This window comes from Pseudophryne corroboree, chromosome 6, assembly GCF_028390025.1.
Source record: "Pseudophryne corroboree isolate aPseCor3 chromosome 6, aPseCor3.hap2, whole genome shotgun sequence".
Taxonomy (NCBI): Eukaryota; Metazoa; Chordata; class Amphibia; order Anura; family Myobatrachidae; genus Pseudophryne; species Pseudophryne corroboree.
The window spans coordinates 576,709,007-576,730,571 of NC_086449.1; the positions used below are offsets into that span (position 1 = coordinate 576,709,007).

The window sequence follows — 21,565 nt, forward strand, 5'->3', positions numbered from 1 at the left end:
CAACCAGCTCGGCCGGGCACAAAATTCTAACTGAGGTCTGGAGGAGGGGCATAGAGGGAGGAGCCACTGCACACCAGGTAGTCCTAAATCTTTCTTAGTTGTGCCCAGTCTCCTGCGGAGCCGCTATTCCCCATGGTCCTTACGGAGTCCCCAGTATCCACTAGGACGTCAGAAATAAATAAATACACATAAATAAATACACATTCATACATACACACACACACACACGTCTTTGGGTGGTCCGGCACTCCTCTAAACGGTATGGTTACTGCCCAGGTGCCTTCCGTAATGTAGAAGGATAAACAGCAAGAAACAGCAGCACTCCAGGACTTTTATCCAGAAAACTTGTATTAAATAAGTCACAAAATCATACCAACATTTCGGGACCCGTAGCCCCTTTGTCAAAGTGTGTACACACCTTGACAAAGGGGCTACGGGCCCCGAAACGTTAGTACGATTTAGTTAGTATGATTTTTAGGATTTATTGTTACCCCTAATAATCTCAATTTCTCTACCATGACTGTCATGATGTTTGTGAAGATTCTCGGGGCTGATGATAGGCCGAACAGTAGGGCTCTGAATTGGTAATGAGTCTTGCTCACTGCAAACCGTAAATAGGCTTGGTGTGGGGTCCAAATTGGGACATGGAGGTATGCATCTTTTATGTCCATCGACATTGTGAAGCCCTGATTTATATCATCAAAATTTATAAAGAGAATTGTGGCTACTATGAATGATGTATGCTTTTAGTTATATTGAAGTAGACTGTGTATTATATATTAAGAGGTGTTCTTTCCACATGCCCTCGGTACTACCTGTAGCATTATTAGAAGAAATTGCATGAAAATTCATTCAAAAGGATAGTGACTACTCTGATAAATACCATACACACTAATGATCACCAAAATGTATGAAGGGAGAAAAAACAAAAACAACACACACATTACTGTTTGGGAGAATGCCAGGTGGCTGCCTGGTGCTCAAGTTTATGGAAGAATCTTATATAGATTAGGCCAGGTACCAATCAACCACTCCAAAACATAGATCCCATATATGTATGTGCCTTATATAATATAATGTGGTCAGTTACAATTATTTAAAACTACAGCATACAGACACTAAAACCACTGGTGTACAAAAATAAATAAAAATGAGACCGACTCCTTTGTGAACTCACCTCCACCTCACGTTTGTAATAATTTGTAAGAGATTCTTTCAGGTTTTCTAGTCTACTCTCATGCATCTCTTCCAGCAGGTCTCGCTCATCCTCCATCATCTCACTGCACAAGAACGAGCACATAAAAAATAGAAAGTTCATGGTCACTTGGAGAATTTACACAAGAATTAGCTTAAAAGCTGGAAAATTGGTTGCAAGAGGAAATAAGATCATTTTATCACTGATGAATTCCCACCATAGACTTTAATCCACGGCACTCAACTATCTGCAGTAAACAGAATTTGACGGCAGATAAGAACCACTTGGTCCATCTTAGTCTACCCCTTTTATTATCCTTTAGGTAGTCTCAGATATATAATGCAGCTGTTTTATTTTTTAGCTATAGAACCCAACCATACTCTTAAGTGTATTAACACAACATACATTAAAAGAGAACAAGAGAATAGCTCACCTGGATTGAATCTTCTGTTGTTGCATCATCTCCATCATCTCATTGCATACATCTTTACGGATTGTCATCTCCATTGTCAGTTTTTCCTGACGTTCCTTAACCACAAGTTGTTTCAAATTCTCTATAACTTGCAGCAGTTCCTAGGAGAAGAGACAAAAAAAAGATTTTACTCACCGGTAAATCTATTTCTCGTAGTCCGTAGTGGATGCTGGGGACTCCGTAAGGACCATGGCGAATAGCGGCTCCGCAGGAGACTGGGCACAACTAAGAAAGATTTAGGACTACCTGGTGTGCACTGGCTCCTCCCACTATGACCCTCCTCCAGACTTCAGTAAGGATACTGTGCCCGGAAGAGCTGACACAATAAGGAAGGATTTTGAATCTCGGGTAAGACTCATACCAGCCACACCAAATAACTCGTGATAATATACCCAGTTAACAGTATGAACACAACAGAGCCTCTCAAAAGATGGCTCAACAATAACCCTTGTAGTTAATAACTATATACAAGTATTGCAGACAATCCGCACTTGGGACGGGCGCCCAGCATCCACTACGGACTACGAGAAATAGATTTACCGGTGAGTAAAATCTTATTTTCTCTGACGTCCTAGTGGATGCTGGGGACTCCGTAAGGACCATGGGGATTATACCAAAGCTCCCAAACGGGCGGGAGAGTGCGGATGACTCTGCAGCACCGAATGAGAGAACTCCAGGTCCTCCTCAGCCAGGGTATCAAATTTGTAGAATTTTGCAAACGTGTTTGCCCCTGACCAAGTAGCAGCTCGGCAAAGTTGTAAAGCCGAGACCCCTCGGGCAGCCGCCCAAGAAGAGCCCACTTTCCCCGTGGAATGGGCTTTTACAGATTTAGGCTGCGGCAGGCCAGCCACAGAATGCGCAAGCTGAATTGTGCTACAAATCCAGCGAGCAATAGTCTGCTTTGAAGCAGGAGCACCCATCTTGTTTGGTGCATACAGGATAAATAGCGAGTCAGTCTTCCTGACTCCAGCCGTCCTGGAAACATACATTTTCAAGGCCCTGACTACGTCCAGTAACTTGGAGTCCTCCAAGTCCCTAGTAGCCGCAGGCACCACGATAGGTTGGTTCAAGTGAAAAGCTGATACCACCTTAGGAAGAAACTGGGGACGAGTCCTCAATTCTGCCCTATCCATATGGAAAATCAAATAGGGGCTTTTACATGACAAAGCCGCCAATTCTGACACCCGCCTAGCCGAAGCCAAGGCCAAAAGCATGACCACTTTCCACGTGAGATTTTAAATCCACGGTTTTGAGTGGCTCAAACCAATGTGACTTTAGGAAACCCAACACCACGTTGAGGTCCCACGGTGCCACTGGAGGCACAAAAGGAGGCTGAATATGCAGCACTCCCTTGACAAATGTCTGAACTTCAGGCAGTGAAGCCAGTTCTTTTTGGAAGAAAAATCGACAGAGCCGAAATCTGGACCTTAATGGAACCCAGTTTTAGGCCCATAGTCACCCCTGAGTGTAGGAAGTGCAGAAATCGACCTAGCTGGAATTCCTCCGTTGGGGCCTTCCTGGCCTCACACCACGCAACATATTTTCGCCATATGCGGTGATAATGTTGTACGGTTACATCTTTTCTAGCTTTAATAAGCGTAGGAATGACTTCCTCCGGAATACCCTTTTCTTTTAGGATCCGGTGTTCAACCGCCATGCCGTCAAACGCAGCCGCGGTAAGTCTTGGAACAGACAGGGCCCCTGCAGCAGCAGGTCCTGTCTGAGCGGCAGAGGCCATGGGTCCTCTGAGATTAATTCTTGAAGTTCCGGGTACCAAGACCTTCTTGGCCAATCTGGAACAATGAGAATAGTTCTTACTCCTCTTTTCTTTATTATCCTCAGTACCTTGGGTATGAGAGGAAGAGGAGGGAACACATAAACCGACCGGTACACCCACGGTGTCACTAGAGCGTCCACAGCTATCGCCTGAGGGTCTCTTGACCTGGTGCAATATTTTTCTAGCTTTTTGTTTAAGCGGGACGCCATCATGTCCACCTGTGGCTTTTCCCAACGGTTTACAATCAGTTGGAAGACTTCTGGATGAAGTCCCCACTCTCCCGGGTGGAGGTCGTGCCTGCTGAGGAAGTCTGCTTCCCAGTTGTCCACTCCCGGAATGAACACTGCTGACAGTGCTAACACGTGATTTTCCGCCCATCGGAGAATCCTTGTGGCTTCTGCCATCGCCGTCCTGCTTCTTGTGCCGCCATGTCGATTTACATGGGCGACTGCCGTGATGTTGTCTGACTGGATCAGAACCGGCTGGTTTTGAAGCAGGGGCTTTGCTTGACTTAGGGCATTGTAAATGGCCGTCAGTTCCAGAACATTTATGTGTAGGGAAGTCTCCTGACTTGACCAAAGTCCTTGGAAGTTCCTTCCCCGTGTGACTGCACCCCAGCCCCGAAGGCTGACATCCGTGGTCACCAGGACCCAGTCCTGTATGCCGAATCTGCGGCCCTCTCTGAGATGAGCACTCTGCAGCCACCACAGCAGACACCCCCTAGTCCTTGGAGACAGGGTTATCAACCGATGCATTTGAAGATGCGATCCGGACCATTGGTCCAACAGGTCCCACTGAAAGGTTCTGGCATGGAACCTGCCGAATGGAATCGCTTCGTAGGAAGCTACCATCTTTCCCAGGACTCGCGTGCAATGATGCACCGACACCTGTTTTGGTTTCAGGAGGCCTCTCACTAGAGATGACAGCTCCTTGGCTTTCTCCTCTGGGAGAAACACTTTTTTCTGGACTGTGTCCAGAATCATCCCCAGGAACAGTAGACGTGTCGCCGGAACCAGCTGAGACTTTGGAATATTCAGAATCCAACCGTGCTGGTGTAGCACCTCCTGAGATAATGCTACGCCGACCAACAACTGCTCTCTGGACCTCGCCCTTATCAGGAGATCGTCCAAGTATGGGATAATTAAAACTCCCTTTTTCCGAAGGAGTATCATCATTTCGGCCATTACCTTGGTAAATACCCTCGGTGCCGTGGACAGGCCGAACGGCAACGTCTGGAATTGGTAATGACAATCCTGTACCACAAATCTGAGGTACTCCTGGTGAGGATGGTAAATGGGGACATGCAGGTAAGCATCCTTGATGTCCAGAGATACCATGTAATCTCCCTCTTCCAGGCTTGCAATAACTGCCCTGAGCGATTCCATCTTGAACTTGAATTTTCTTAAATATGTGTTCAAGGATTTAAAATTTAAGATGGGTCTCACCGAACCGTCCGGTTTCAGTACCACAAACATTGTGGAATAGTAACCCCGTCCTTGTTGAAGTAGGGGCACCTTGACTATCACCTGCTGGGAATACAGCTTGTGAATTGCCTCTAACACAGCCTCCCTTTCTGAAGGAGTCGTTGGTAAGGCAGATTTGAGGAAACGGCGAGGGGGAGGGATGTCTCGAATTCCAGCCTGTACCCCTGAGATACCACTTGAAGGATCCAGGGATCTACCTGTGAGCGAGCCCACTGATTGCTGACGTTTTTGAGACGGCCCCCCACCGTACCTGGCTCCGCCTGCTGAGCCCCAGCGTCATGCGGCGGACTTGGCAGAAGAAGCGGGGGAGGACTTTTGTTCCTGGGAAGTGGCTGTATGCTGCAGCTTTTTTCCCCTACCTCTGCCTCTGGGCAGAAAGGACGCGCCTCTACCCCGTCTGCTCTTTTGGGGGCGAAAGGACTGCACCTGATAATACGGTGCTCTCTTTGGTTGTGAGGGGACATGTGGCAAAAATGCTGACTTCCCAGCTGTTGCTGTGGACACCAAGTCTGAAAGACCATCCCCGAACAACTCCTCACCCTTATAAGGCAAAACTTCCATGTGCCTTTTAGAATCTGCATCACCTGTCCACTGCCGGGTCCATAACCCTCTCCTGGCACAAATGGACAGTGCACTTATTTTTGATGCCAGCCGGCAAATATCCCTCTGTGCATCTCTTATGTAAAAGACAGCGTCTTAATATGCTCTACGTTTAGCAAAATAGTGTCCCTGTCTAGGGTGTCAATGTTTTCTGACAGGGAGTCGGACCATGCAGCTGCAGCACTGCACATCCATGCTGAGGCAATAGCTGGTCTCAGTATAATACCAGTGTGTGTATATATAGCTTTCTGGAGAGCCTCCTGCATTCTGTCAGCAGGTTCCTTTAGGGCGGCCGTATCCTGAGACGGCAGTGCCACCTTTTTTGATAAGCGCGTAAGTGCTTTATCCACCCTAGGGGGTGTTTCCCAACGTGACCTATCCTCTGGCGGGAAAGGGTACGCCATTAGTAATTTTTTTTATCGGGGGAAGCCCACGCTAGTTCACACACTTCATTCAATTCTTCAGAAAGGGGAAAAACTACTGGTAGTTTTTTCTCCCCAAACATAATACCCTTTTTTGTGGTACCTGGGGTCACCTCAGAAATGTGTAAAACATTTTTCATTGCCTCAATCATATAACGAGTGGCCCTATTGGACATTACATTAGTCTCTTCGTCGTCGACACTGGTATCAGTATCCGTGTCGACATCTGTGTCTGCCATCTGAGGTAGCGGGCGTTTTAGAGCCCCTGATGACTTTTGAGACGTCTGGGCAGGCACGGGCTGAGAAGCCGGCTGCCCCGCATTTGGCATGTCGTCAAATTTTTTATGTAAGGAGTCGACACTTTCGCGTAATTCCTTCCACAAGTCCATCCACTCCGGTGTCTGCCCCGCAGGGGGTGACAACACATTTATAGGCACCTGCTCCTCCTCCACATAAGTCTCCTCATCAAACATGTTGACACAGCCGTACCGACACACCGCACACACACAGGGAATGCTCTGACAGAAGACAGGACCCCACAAAGCCCTTTGGGGAGAGAGAGTATGCCAGCACACACCAGAGCGCTATATAAATCAGGGATTAACTAAATTATAATAAGAATTTACTTACCGATAATTCTATTTCTCGGAGTCCGTAGTGGATGCTGGGGTTCCTGAAAGGACCATGGGGAATAGCGGCTCCGCAGGAGACAGGGCACAAAAAAGTAAAGCTTTTACCAGATCAGGTGGTGTGCACTGGCTCCTCCCCCTATGACCCTCCTCCAGACTCCAGTTAGGTACTGTGCCCGGACGAGCGTACACAATAAGGGAGGCAATTTGAATCCCGGGTAAGACTCATACCAGCCACACCAATCACACCGTACAACTTGTGATCTAAACCCAGTTAACAGTATGAGAACAGAAAGAGCCTCTTAAAGATGGCTCCTTAACAATATAACCCGAATTTGTTAACAATAACTATGTACAGTATTGCAGATAATCCGCACTTGGGATGGGCGCCCAGCATCCACTACGGACTCCGAGAAATAGAATTATCGGTAAGTAAATTCTTATTTTCTCTATCGTCCTAAGTGGATGCTGGGGTTCCTGAAAGGACCATGGGGATTATACCAAAGCTCCCAAACGGGCGGGAGAGTGCGGATGACTCTGCAGCACCGAATGAGAGAATTCCAAGTCCTCTTTTGCCAGGGTATCAAATTTGTAGAATTTTACAAACGTGTTTTCCCCCGACCACGTAGCTGCTCGGCAGAATTGTAATGCCGAGACCCCTCGGGCAGCCGCCCAAGATGAGCCCACCTTCCTTGTGGAATGGGCCTTAACAGATTTAGGCTGTGGCAGGCCTGCCACAGAATGAGCAAGTTGAATTGTGTTACAAATCCAACGAGCAATCGTCTGCTTAGAAGCAGGGGCACCCAACTTGTTGGGTGCATATAGTATCAACAGCGAGTCAGATTTTCTGACTTCAGCCGTCCTTGAAATGTATATTTTTAAGGCTCTGACAACGTCCAACAACTTGGAGTCCTCCAAGTCGCCAGTGGCCGCAGGCACCACAATAGGTTGGTTCAGGTGAAACGCTGATACCACCTTAGGGAGAAAATGCGGACGAGTCCTCAGTTCTGCCCTATCCGAATGGAAGATTAGATAAGGGCTTTTATAAGATAAAGCCGCCAATTCAGATACTCTCCTGGCGGAAGCCAGGGCCAGTAACATAGTCACTTTCCATGTGAGATATTTAAAATCCACCTTTTTCAATGGTTCAAACCAATGGGATTTGAGGAAATCTAAAACTACATTTAGATCCCACGGTGCCACCGGAGGCACCACAGGAGGCTGTATATGCAGTACTCCTTTAACAAAAGTCTGTACCTCAGGAACTGAGGCCAATTCTTTTTGGAAGAATATTGACAGGGCCGAAATTTGAACCTTAATAGATCTCAATTTGAGACCCATAGACAATCCTGATTGTAGGAAAAGTAGGAAACGACCCAGTTGAAATTCCTCCGTCGGAACACTCCGATCCTCGCACCACGCGACATATTTTCGCCAAATGCGGTGATAATGTTTCGCGGTGACTTCCTTCCTTGCCTTAATCAAGGTAGGAATGACTTCTTCTGGAATGCCTTTCCCTTTTAGGATCTGGCGTTCAACCGCCATGCCGTCAAACGCAGCCGCGGTAAGTCTTGAAAGAGACAGGGACCCTGTTGTAGCAGGTCCCTTCTCAGAAGTAGAGGGCACGGGTCGTCCGTGACCAACTCTTGAAGTTCCGGGTACCAAGTCCTTCTTGGCCAATCCGGAGCCACTAGTATTGTTCTTACTCCTCCTCACCGTATAATCTTCAATACCTTTGGTATGAGAGGCAGAGGAGGAAACACATATACTGATTTGTACACCCAAGGTGTTACCAGTGCGTCCACAGCTATTGCCTGTGGATCTCTTGACCTGGCGCAATACTTGTCCAGTTTCTTGTTGAGGCGAGACGCCATCATGTCTACCATTGGTCTTTCCCAACAGTTTACTAGCATGTGGAAGACTTCTGGATGAAGACCCCCCTCTCCCGGGTGAATATCGTGTCTGCTGAGGAAGTCTGCTTCCCAGTTGTCCACGCCCGGGAAGAACACTGCTGACAGTGCTATTACGTGATTCTCCGCCCAGCGAAGAATCTTGGTAGCTTCTGCCATTGCACTCCTGCTTCTTGTGCCGCCCTGTCTGTTTACATGGGCGACCGCCGTGATGTTGTCCGACTGAATCAACACCGGTTTTCCTTGCAGGAGTGGTTCCGCCTGGCTTAGAGCATTTTAGATTGCTCTTAGTACCAGAATGTTTATGTGAAGAGACTTTTCCAGGTTCGTCCATACCCCCTGGAAGTTTCTTCCTTGTGTGACTGCTCCCCAACCTCTCAGGCTGGCGTCCGTGGTCACCAGGATCAAATCCTGTATGCCGAATCTGCGGCCCTCCAATAGATGAGCCTTTTGCAACCACCACAGAAGATATACCCTTGTCCTTGGCGACAGGGTTATTCGCAGGTGCATCTGAGGATGCGACCCTGACCATTTGTCCAACAGATCCCTTTGGAAAATTCTTGCATGGAATCTGCCGAATGGAATTGCTTCGTAAAAAGCCACCATTTTTCCCAGGACTCTTGTGCATTGATGTACAGACACCTTTCCTGGTTTTAGGAGGTTCCTGACAGGTCGGATAACTCCTTGGCTTTTTCCTCGGGAAGAAAAACCTTTTTCTGAACCGTGTCCAGAATCATCCCTAGGAACAGCAGACGTATCGTCGGAAAACAGCTGCGATTCTTGGAATATTTAGAATCCAGTCGTGCCGTCGAAGAACTACTTTAGATAGTGCTCTTCCGACCTCCAACTGTTCTCTGGAACTTGCCCTTTTTAGGTCGTGCAAGTAAGGGATAATTTAGATGCCTTTTTTCTTTGAAGAAACATCTTTTCGGCCATTACCTTGGTAAAAAGGCCCGGGGTGCCGTGGATAATTCAAACGGCATCGTCCGAAACTGATATTGACAGTTCTGTACCACGAACCAGAGGTACCCTTGATGAGAAGGACAAAATTTGGACATGGAGGTAATCCTTGATGTCCAGGGACACCATATAGTCCCCTTTTTTCCGGTTCGCTATCACTGCTCTGAGTGACTTTATCTCGATTTGAACCTTTTATGTAAGTGTTCAAAACATTTTAGATTTAGACTATGTGTCACCAAGCCGTCTGGCTTCAGTACCACAATATAGTGTGGAAAAATAATACCCTTTTCCTTGTCGTAGGAGGGGTACTTTGATTATCACCTGCTGGATATACAGCTTGTGAATTGTTTCCAATGCTGCCTCCCTGTCGGAGGGAGCCGTTGGTAAAGCAGACTTCAGGAACCTGCGAGGAGAAGATGTCTCGACTCTCCAATCTTTACCCCTGGGATAATACTCGTACGATCTAGGGGTCAACTTGCGAGTGATCCCACTGCGCCCTGAGACTCTTGAGACTACCCCCCCACCTTGAGTCCGCTTGCACGGCCCCAGCGTCATGCTGAGGACTTGGCAGACGCGGTGGAGGGCTTCTTTTCCTGGGAAAGGGCTGCCTGCTGCAGTCTACTTCCCTTACCTCTATGTCTGGGCAGATATGACTGGCCTTTTGCCTGCATGCCCTCATGGGAAAGGAAAGATTGAGGCTGAAAAGACGGTGTCTTTTTTAGCTGAGATGTAACTTGGGGTAAAAAAGGTTGGATTTCCCAGCTGTTGCTGTGGTCCCCAGGTCCGATGGACCGACCCCCAAATAACTCCTTCCCTTTATACAGCAATACTTCCATCTGCCGTATGGGATCTGTATCACCTGACCACTGTCGTGTCCCTGACATCTTCTGGGAGATATGGACAACGCACTTATCTTGATGCCAGAGAGCAAATATCCCTCTGTGCATCTCACATACATATATATAGAATGCATCCTATTAAATGCTCTACATGAATAAAATATTTTCAGTCAGGGAATCCGACCAAGCCAACCCAGCACTGCATCTCCAGGCTGATGGCGATCGCTGGTCGCAGTATAACCACCGTATGTGTGTATATACTTTTTAGGATATTTTTCCAGCTTCCTATCAGCTGGCTCCTTGAGGGCGGCCGTATCTGGAGACGGTAACGCCACTTGATAAGCGTGTGAGCGCCTTATCACCCTAAGGGGTGTTTCCCAACGTACCCTAATTTCTGGCGGGAAAGGGTATAACGCCAATATTTGCTATCGGGGTAACCCTACGCATCATCACACACTTCATTTTATTTTATCTGATTCAGGAAAAACTACAGGTAGTTTTTTCACTCCCACATAATACCCTTTCTTGTGGTACTTGTAGTATCAGAAACACGTAACACCTCCTTCATTGCCCTTAACGTGTGGCCCTAATGAGAAATACGTTTGTTTATTCACCGTCGACACTGTATTCAGTGTCCGTGTCTGTGTCTGTGTCGACCGACTGAGGTAAATGGGCGTTTTTAAAACCCCTGACGGTGTTTCTGAGACGCCTGGACCGGTCCTAATAGATTGTCGGCCGTCTCATGTCGTCAACCGACCTTGCAGCGTGTTGACATTCTCACGTAATTCTCTAAATAAGCCATCCATTCCGGTGTCGACTCCCTAGAGAGTGACATCACCATTACAGGCAATTTCTCCGCCTCCTCACCAACATCGTCCTCATACATGTCGACACACACGTACCGACACACAGCACACACACCGGGAATGCTCTGACAGAGGACAGGACCCACTAGCCCTTTGGGGAGACAGAGGGAGAGTCTGCCAGCACACACCAAAAACGCTATAATTATATAGGGACAACCTTATATAAGTGTTTCTCCCTTATAGCATCTTTTATATATATACAATATCGCCAAAATCAGTGCCCCCCCTCTCTGTTTTAACCCTGTTTCTGTAGTGCAGTGCAGGGGAGAGCCTGGGAGCCTTCTCTCCAGCTTTTCTGTGAGAGAAAATGGCGCTGTGTGCTGAGGAGATAGGCCCCGCCCCTTTTTCGGCGGGCTCGTCTCCCGCTATTTATGAAGTTAGGCAGGGGTTAAATATCTCCATATAGCCTCTGTGGGCTATATGTGAGGTATTTTTTGTCTCTAATAAGGTTTTTATTTGCCTCTCAGAGCGCCCCCCCCCAGCGCTCTGCACCCTCAGTGACTGTTGTGTGAAGTGTGCTGAGAGGAAAATGGCGCACAGCTGCAGTGCTGTGCGCTACCTTTATGAAGACTCAGGAGTCTTCAGCCGCCGATTTTGGACCTCTTCTCTCTTCAGCGTCTGCAAGGGGGCCGGCGGCGCGGCTCCGGTGACCATCCAGGCTGTACCTGTGATCGTCCCTCTGGAGCTAGTGTCCAGTAGCCAAGCAGCAAATCCACTCTGCACGCAGGTGAGTTCACTACTTCTCCCCTAAGTCCCTCGTTGCAGTGATCCTGTTGCCAGCAGGACTCACTGTAAAGTAAAAAACCTAAGCTAAACTTTCTCTAAGCAGCTCTTTAGGAGAGCCACCTAGATTGCACCCTTCTCGTTCGGGCACAAAATCTAACTGGAGTCTGGAGGAGGGTCATAGGGGGAGGAGCCAGTGCACACCACCTGATCTGGTAAAAGCTTTACTTTTTTGTGCCCTGTCTCCTGCGGAGCCGCTATTCCCCATGGTCCTTTCAGGAACCCCAGCATCCACTTAGGACGATAGAGAAATCCCCTTATAGCTGCTATATGTATATTGCGCCTAAATTTAGTGCCCCTCTCTCTTTTTTACCCTTTTCTGTAGTGTAGACTGCAGGGGAGAGCCAGGGAGCTTCCTTCCAGCGGAGCTGTGAGGGAGAAATGGCGCCAGTGTGCTGAGGGAGATAGCTCCGCCCCTTTTTCGGCTGACTTTTCTCCCGCTTTTTTATGGATTCTGGCAGGGGTATTTATCACATATATAGCCTCTAGGGCTATATATTGTGATATATTTGCCAGCCAAGGTGTATTTATTGCTTCTCAGGGCGCCCCCCCCCAGCGCCCTGCACCCTCAGTGACCGGAGTGTGAAGTGTGTATGAGGAGCAATGGCGCACAGCTGCAGTGCTGTGCGCTACCTTGGTGAAGACTGATGTCTTCTGCCGCTAATTTTCCGGATTCTTCTTGCTTCTGGCTCTGTAAGGGGGCCGGCGGCGCGGCTCCGGGACCGAACACCAATGGCCGGTTCCATGCGGTCGATCCCTCTGGAGCTAATGGTGTCCAGTAGCCTAAGAAGCCCAAGCTACCACCAGTTAGGTAGGTTCGCTTCTTCTCCCCTTAGTCCCTCGCTGCAGTGAGTCTGTTGCCAGCAGATCTCACTGTAAAATAAAAAACCTAAAATATACTTTCTCTCTAGGAGCTCAGGAGAGCCCCTAGTGTGCATTCAGCTCAGCCGGGCACAGGATTCTAACTGAAGTCTGGAGGAGGGTCATAGTGGGAGGAGCCAGTGCACACCAGGTAGTCCTAAATCTTTCTTAGCTGTGCCCAGTCTCCTGCGGAGCCGCTATTCCCCATGGTCCTTACGGAGTCCCCAGCATCCACTAGGACGTCAGAGAAAAGGGCACAACGGTCAGTACATATCTATAGAATGCTGTAAAACCTAGGACAAGTAAAATCAAAGATCTGAACCAACCTCTCTGTTAAACATAGTGATATCCGCCTCATTGTCGCTTTCCTCATCAGAGCCCTCATCAGCATCCTCTTCATCAGTATAGCTACGATTGGCCAATATGCTGCTCTCCTTGATGAGAGACTGAATAGTTGGAAGGTTTAGTTTCACTGGCTGCACTTGAACCAGCTGTAACACAAAATAAGGAAAAGCCCACATCAGGAATTAGTCCCAATGGCATGAATGCCAAAAGAGCAAAACACATTCCCAAATGCATGAAGCCTCTATACCTGGCTAGCAATTGCTGAGAATTTCATGGCATGAAGTGTCTCATCATATGTAGACGCACACTGGTTTATATTCACAATCATGCATGACTTTCCACGACCCGTGAAGAAGGTTTGGAATACACGTGTTAGTTTGCTGTCCCTGAATGGAACCATATTCTGCCGCAGCCTACAAAAAGAAAGCAATGTGTGAAAGCATTACCTCTATCAGAACATAGCAATTGGAATATGTATTGCAAAAGATAGAAGATGTTAAATCCTGTAAAATTAGGATTTTGAGGGGGGGTGAAGGCCACTTACTTGCTTTGTTGGTTCTGTCTAAGTGCAGCGATGCAGCGGCCCAGAGTATGAAGAGATGTATTGATATTGGTCGCCTCTTTGAGGCGATCACCACTTTTTTGGTCCTTGCATCGTTCGGATCCAGCCAAATCACAGAAAGTCAGTCTTTAAAGGAAATCAATTAATAAGCTCAAAATTAAATTTCTGGAGTAATATAAATAAGATAGGCTACTGTGGAGGATACAAACTTTACATAAACACCTGCAAATATACACATTTTTACTTACTCGCTAATCTTTGGGGTCATGTCATTTTTGCCCTGCAAGTGGAGGATCCGAACAGAGAAGATGCTGTGACTGGAACATTAAAAAAATAAAAAATAAAATAAATAAATTAAAAAACAAAAACACACTTTAATGCAGTTACATTCCAATAGTGTTGAAAAAAAAATAGTTACAATTAAGACATTTTAGTAATCAGTTAAGCAACAAATAAAGCAAACCTTCATCTTTCAATCAAAAAGTAAATAAGTTAAACTAGAATCTCTATCCTTACATCTAATTCTAGTTTTGTGCTGGCCTTGCACTAAAATTAATTATCCTGCAGATCAGAGTATGAATATTACCCTAAAACAAGAGCAGAGTGCTATAGTTTAACCTGCTATACTTGCAGAGCCAATGTTAATAGAATGGTTTACAAAGAAAATAAATTACATTATATAAAAATGAAAGCTAAAATAATCACACCACCTTAAAGCAAGATATGAATAGGGATATCAGATTGAGGAAGGCAGACCATGACAGCTACAGTACACCATTTACATTTATTGCTATACTGCATGAAACGAAGTACAGGTGAGGAGTGGTTTGAATTGTGGTCTCCCTTGCCAGTCCTATCAGTTACCCCACTCCAAAAATAAATATATATTTTTTTTTAAATAGGATTTTAAGTTACCTACCGGTAAATCCTTTTCTCATAGTCCATAAGTGATACTGGGGGAATCTACTACGATGGGGTATAGACGGGGTCCAAAGGAGCCGGTGCACTTTAACATTTCTTCAACAGGGTGTGCTGGCTCCTCCCCTCAATTACCCCCTCCCACAGGCAGTTATAGGTAAAAACATGTCCGAAGGAGAAAGGACATACTTGAGAGAAGGAACATAATGAGTGGCGAGATTTACACACCAATAACATAAAAACGACCAGCAATGGCTAGGAACAACAGCAACAGCTGAACAGGTAACCACATAAAAGAGAACCTGCAGAAAATAAGATTTTAAACCTACCGGTAAATCTTTTTCTCCTAGTCCGTAGAGGATGCTGGGGACTCCGTGAGGACCATGGGGTATAGACGGGCTCCGCAGGAGACATGGGCACTATAAAGAACTTTAGAATGGGTGTGCACTGGCTCCCCCCTCTATGCCCCTCCTCCAGACCTCAGTTAGAGAAACTGTGCCCAGAGGAGATGGACAATACGAGGAAAGGATTTTGTTAATCTAAGGGCAAGATTCATACCAGCCCACACCATCCACACCGTATAAACTGGAATATACGCAACCAGTTAACAGTATGAAACAAAAAACAGTATCAGCTAAAAACTGATCTCAACTGTAACATAACCCTTATGCAAGCAACAACTATATACAAGCCTTGCAGATTTTGTCCGCACTGGGACGGGCGCCCAGCATCCTCTACGGACTAGGAGAAAAAGATTTACCGGTAGGTTTAAAATCTTATTTTCTCTTACGTCCTAGAGGATGCTGGGGACTCCGTAAGGACCATGGGGTTTATACCAAAAATCCAGACCGGGCGAGAGAGTGCGGACGACTCTGCAGCACCGACTGAGCAAACGCAAGGTCCTCATCAGCCAGGGTATCAAACTTATAGAACTTTGCAAAAGTGTTTGAACCCGACCAAGTAGCTGCTCGGCAAAGCTGTAAAGCCGAGACGCCTCGGGCAGCCGCCCAAGAAGAGCCCACCTTCCTAGTGGAATGGGCCTTTACCGAATTTGGTAACGGCAATCCTGCCGTAGAATGAGCCTGCTGAATCGTGTTACAGCGAGCAATAGTCTGCTTCGAAGCAGGAGCGCCAACTTTGTTGGCTGCATACAGGACAAACAGTGCTTCCGTTTTCCTAACTCGAGCCATCCTGGCTACATAGATTTTTAAGGCCCCGACTACATCCAGGGACTTGGAATCCTCCAAGTCACTCGTAGCCACAGGCACCACAATAGGTTGGTTCAGATGAAATGAAAAAACCACCTTAGGCAAAAATTGAGGACGAGTCTTCAACTCTGCTCTATCCACATGGAAGGTCAAATAGGGGCTCTTGTGAGACAAGGCCGCCAATTCGGACACCCGCCTTGCAGATGCCAAGGCCAACAACATGACCACCTTCCAAGTGAGAAAAGAGGATTTTGGTACTTACCGATAAATCCATTTCTCTGAATCCTCTAGGGGACACTGGAGTCCTATACAGTAGGGGTGTGAAGCCTTGAACCGGAGGTGTGGCATAATCTAAAATTAGCATTGTCTGCACAGCCGGCTCCTCCCCCTTCACATCCCTCAGTTTGAAAAATTTGACTGAGAGAATAGGACAGGACACTAACACATGGCGAGGAACCGAACCGTACAACATATCAAACAGCGGCCAAGAACTCTTAACCGAATAAGTAACGCTGTTTGTACGAACTGTTTAAAACAAGAACTTTGAACACAGCAGGTTGACAGCACCGAGGCGGGCGTCCAGTGTCCCCTAGAGGATTCAGAGAAATTAATTTATCGGTAAGTACCAAAATCCTCTTTTCTCTTTCATCCACTAGGGGACACTGGAGTCCTATACAGTAGGGGACGTCCCAAAGTTTTCCCCCAGGGAGGGAGTGCTGTCGGTGGCCTGCAAAACTAAACGTCCGAACTTAGATTCTCCGGACGCAAAAGTATCAAACTTGTAAAATTTCGCGAACGTGTGGACTGAAGACCACGTCGTCGCTCTGCAAAGTTGAGTAGTGGAAGCACCCCTGGCAGCAGCCCACGAGGCACCCACTGATCAGGTAGTATGAGCACCCGTCTGAACCGGAACCTGTTTGCCACAGGAAATATAAGCTTGCCGAATGGCAAGTCTAATCCATCTAGACAAAGACTGCTTAGATGCTGGCCAACCCTTCTTTGGCCCATCATATAGAACAAACAAATAGTCCGACTTTCTGAAAGACGACGTAACCTGTACGTATACCCGTAAAGCTCGGACAACATCCAATGACACGTCCTCATCTGTGAGACCCTGGAAAGATGGGACCACTATTGGCTGGTTTATGTGAAAACCCGAAACCACCTTCGGAAGGAAGCCTGCTCTTGTACGGAGTTCCACCCTATCCTCATGAAACACTAAGAATGGACTCTTACAGGATAAGGCTCCCAACTCAGAAAGCCGCCTAGCCGAAGCCAAGGCAAGTAATAACGTGACCTTCCAAGAGAGATATTTCAGGTCTGTTCTTGTCAACGGCTCAAAAGTCGGTGACTTCAAATATTCTAACACCAAATTTAAGTCCCATGGTGCCGTGGGAGAACGAAAAGGGGGTTGAATCCTCAGAACCCCTTGTAAAAAGGTTTGAATCTCTGGCAAGGATGCTAACCGCTGGTGAAAAAGGATGGAGAGAGCCGAAATCTGAACCTTCAGAGAGCCCAGTCTGAGCCCTGACACATCTGGGCAGCTGATGGTTGTCGAGATAAGTGGAAGTTCGTTGTATTCCATCCCCGTTCCTGACACCAAGCCATGTATCATCCCTGGCTGCGACTGGTTTCCTAGCAGCAATCATTGTAGGAATGGCCGTTCGTGGAATCCCTCTGTTCCTTAAGATCCGGGTTTCAATAGCCACGCCGTCAAACGCAGTCTGTTCAGGTCGGGGTGTAGAAACAGTCCCTGAGATAGCAGGTCCACTCTCTGAGGTAACCTCTTCCGCAAGTAACCCTTGCAGGTCTGAGTACCAACTCCCGCGGGGCCAATCTGGTGCGATCAGAATTGTCCACACTCGTTCCCGCTTCACCCGTTTCGGAACCCTGGGTATGAGTGGGAATGGTGGAAATATGTAATCGAAAATCCGTGGATGTAGGCACCACTCTCCCGGATGCATGTCCTGGCGACTGAGGTAATCTGCTTCCCAGTTCTCCACACCTGGAATGAACACTGCCGAGAGAATGAGGTCTCGTCTTTCTGCCCACAACAAGATCCTTGTGGCTTCCTTTAACGCCATCCTGCTCTTTGTTCCTCCTTGACGGTTTATGTAAGCCGTCATCGTGACATTGTCTGACTGAACCCTGATGTGTTGATTCATGACTAGGTCTTCTGCTAAGAGAAGTGCATTGTAAACTGCTCTTAGTTCGAGGATATTTATGGGCAGTTTGCTCTCCTGTAGCGTCCACCGTCCTTGAAACGGATGGTCCTCTAGGACGGCTACCCAACCTCTGAGACTGGCGTCAGTCGTCAGGATCCTCCAATCCCAAATGCCGCATTTCTTGCCAGCTGCAAGGATCTTGTGTAACGACCACCATATCAAGGAGACCCGTACTTGTGGTTGAAGTCGGATTCTCCGATGGAGAAGCCAGTGCGAGCCTACGCCCTGAGCAATGAGGTTTATTTGGAATGGTCGGGAATGAAGTCTGCTGTACTGGAGAGCTTCGAACGACGCCACCATCTTCCAGAGAAGTTGCACACAGAGGTGTAGAGAAACGGTTTGCGTCCTCAGTACCTGAGCCACTAATCTCTGCAGGTCCTGGACCTTGGTCTCTGGTAGGAACACACGTAATAGGACCGTGTCCAAGAGAAGACCGAGGAATTGAATCCGTTGAGTCGGTATGAGGTTGGACTTTTTGAAATTGACAATCCATCCATGTTGAATCAGAAATTGATGGGATGTCTGAACATCCTTGAGTAGTCGATTCTGAGATGGTGCCTTGATCAGTAAATCGTCCAGATAAGGTATAATCGTGACCCCCAACAGTCTCAGTCCTGCAACCATGACCGCCATGATCTTTGTGAAGATTCTTGGGGCCGATGATAGACCGAACGGCAAGGCCCGGAATTAGTAGTGATCCGCCACCAGTGCGAACCTTAAGTAAGCCTGGTGAGGAGTCCAGATTGGAATATGCAGATTTGCTTCCTTTATGTCCATGGACACCATGAACTCGCCCTGTTCTAAGCCTGCAATGACTGATTGGATTGATTCCATCTTGAATTTGTAGACCCTTAAAAACTGGTTGAAAACTTTTAAATTGAATATTGGTCTGACCGTCCCGTCTGGCTTTGGCACGACAAAAAGATTGGAATAGAACCCCGTTCCTCTCTGAGAAGCGGGAACCGGAATAATGACCTCTGACTGTAGCAATTTTAGAATTGCTGCCCGTAGTGCCCTTGCTTTTTGAGGGTACTGAGGCAATCCTGTTGTAAAGAACTGACTGTGAGGCCTCTGTTGAAATTCCAGTTTGTATCCCTGAGAGATTAAATTGTTCACCCAAAGTTCTGGTGAGGTTTTGGCCCAGATGTCCTGAAAACCTTCCAGTCGGCCACCCACCAAGAGGGACCCCAGATGAGCTGGGAGGCCGTCATGCCACGGTCTTGTCAGCAGGTTTATCCTGCTTTCTGGTTGCTGCTTGTGAGCGGCCTCTACCTCTGCCACCGGGTGGTAGTCATGTGACCGCCGGTCGGCTGACCGACAGTCACATGACCTCCTCTGTGAGCCCGACGGCTCACTATCCCGATGGTCGGCATGCCGACCAACAGGGACTATTTCCACTCGTGGGTGTCCACGACACCCATAGAGTGGGAATAGAACCCGTGGCGACCGCAGGTCGCCACCGAGCCCGCAGCGTGGCGAGCCCGCAAGGGGTTTGCTGCACTCGCCCCTCCCCGCCGGGATCCCGGCGTCTGTATACTGCCGGGATACCGGCGTCGGTAAGGTGACCGGCGGTCAGGAGACCGCCGGTCACCCGTACTACACCCCTGCCACCACGTGCCTGTGTACTGAAACCCCTTCCTCGGGCTCGAAAGGACTGAGATCTAAATGAAGTAAATGCTGGTCCCGAATAACCTCTCCTAGTTTGTGGAGCGGTTCTCGTATAAGGAGTAGGCAGAAAAGTGGACTTCTGCACTGTAGCCTGCGAAATCCACTTGTCCAACTCTGGTCCGAACAGCATTTCACCCCCAAAGGGGATGGATTCTACTGCCTTCTTGGTGTCAGTCTCCTTGCCATTCTCTGAGCCATAAAATCCTTCTAGCCGATATGGCCGATGCAGATATGCGCAATGCTATTCTGCTAATATCCTTAGAAGCCTGACACAAGTATGAAGCAGATTCTCGAATGTGTTCCGCCAGTTGGGTAATCTCCTCTAAGCTATTTTCCTCCTCAATAGCTTGTACAATACGTCCAGACCATGCACCCATGGCCTTGTTAACCCAAGCACAGACGATTGCAGGCCTCTGCGCTGCACCAGCTGCTACGAAAATTGACTTTAACGCTGTGTCAACCTTACGGTCTGACGCATCTTTTAAAGTAGTTACGTTAGGAATTGGTAAGATTGTCTTCTTTGACAACCTTCCTAGGGAAGCATCCACTCCGGCGGATTCTCCCACTTGTCCATTACACCCTTAGGTAGGGGATAAGTTATCTGAAACAGTTTCGGTTTTCCTTTTCAACCAGTACTCACTATTAGGTGTTGGAGGATCTCCTCTGGAGAGATGCAGGTCCCTTCAATAGGGATCTTTGTCTCTCCAATATTAAGTAGCTTTGTCTCCCTTTTATTAGGTGGACGCAGCTCTTTTCAGTTTTTTAGTCAGGAGCTCAGTGCTCCCACGTGCTGTACCTCCAGCACAATTTTTCAAACTGAGGGAGGAGGGATGTGAAGGGGGAGGAGCCGGCTGTGCAGACAATGCTAATTTTAGATTGTGCCACACCTCCGGTTAAAGGCTTCACACCCCTACTGTATAGGACTCCAGTGTCCCCTAGTGGATGAAAGAGAAATTTCAATTCAACCGTTTGAAGAGGTTCAAACCAGTGAGACTTCAGGAACCGTAACACCACGTTAAAGGTCCCAAGGTGCCACTGGGGGCACAAAAGGAGGCTGGATGTGCAGCACTCCCTTTACAAAAGTCTGGACTTCTGGGAGAGAAGCCAATTCCTTCTGAAAGAATATAGATAGGGCCAAAATCTGCACCTTAATGGAGCCTAATTTTAGGCCCATATCCACTCCTGTCTGTAGAAAGTGGAGAAAACGGCCCAGATGGAAATCTTCCGTAGGAGTATTCTTGGCTTCACACCAAGAAACATACTTCCTCCAGATACAGTGATAATGTTTTGCCGTCACCTCCTTCCTAGCACAGCTAGGATTCGGCATTCAACCGCCATGCCGACAAACGTAACCGCGGTAAGTCTTGGAACACGCAGGGCCCTTGTTGTAACAGGTCCTCCCTGAGAGGAAGAGGCCATGGATCTTCTGTGAGCATCTCCTGAAGATCTGAATACCAGGCCCTTCGAGGCCAATCTGGAACAATGAGTATTGTTTTCACCTTTTTTTTGTCTTATGATTCTCAATATTTTTGAGATGAGAGGAAGAGGGGGGAACACAGACCGACTGAAACACCCAAGGTGTCCACCGCTACTGCCTGAGGGTCCCTTGACCTGGCACAATACCTCTGAAGCTTCTTGTTGAGGCGTGACGCCATCATGTCTATTTGAGGAAGTCCCCAATTACTTGTTATTTCTGCAAAAACTTCTTGATGAAGTCCCCACCTCCTGGATGGAGATCGTGTCTGCTGAGGAAGTCTGCTTCCCAGTTGTCCACTCCCGGAATGAATACTGCTGAGAGAGCGCTTACGTGATTTTCTGCCCAGCGCAAAATCCTGGTGGCT

The 21,565-nt window shown here is 47.7% G+C and overlaps 1 protein-coding gene across 3 annotated transcripts in view; it reads right to left on the reverse strand.

Annotated features, from left to right (window-relative positions):
• The window catches only part of KIF20A (kinesin family member 20A), a 97,643-nt gene that overhangs the window by 21,307 nt on the left and 54,771 nt on the right, over positions 1–21,565 (reverse strand). For all 3 annotated transcript variants that reach the window (XM_063927885.1, XM_063927883.1, XM_063927884.1), the window contains exons 10-15: positions 13,954–14,022; positions 13,688–13,831; positions 13,391–13,556; positions 13,125–13,289; positions 1,629–1,768; positions 1,178–1,280 (exon numbers count right to left, since the gene is read on the reverse strand). In XM_063927885.1, coding sequence (XP_063783955.1) covers positions 1,178–1,280; positions 1,629–1,768; positions 13,125–13,289; positions 13,391–13,556; positions 13,688–13,831; positions 13,954–14,022 — 787 coding nt within the window. The remainder of the gene's footprint in view (positions 1–1,177; positions 1,281–1,628; positions 1,769–13,124; positions 13,290–13,390; positions 13,557–13,687; positions 13,832–13,953; positions 14,023–21,565) is intronic.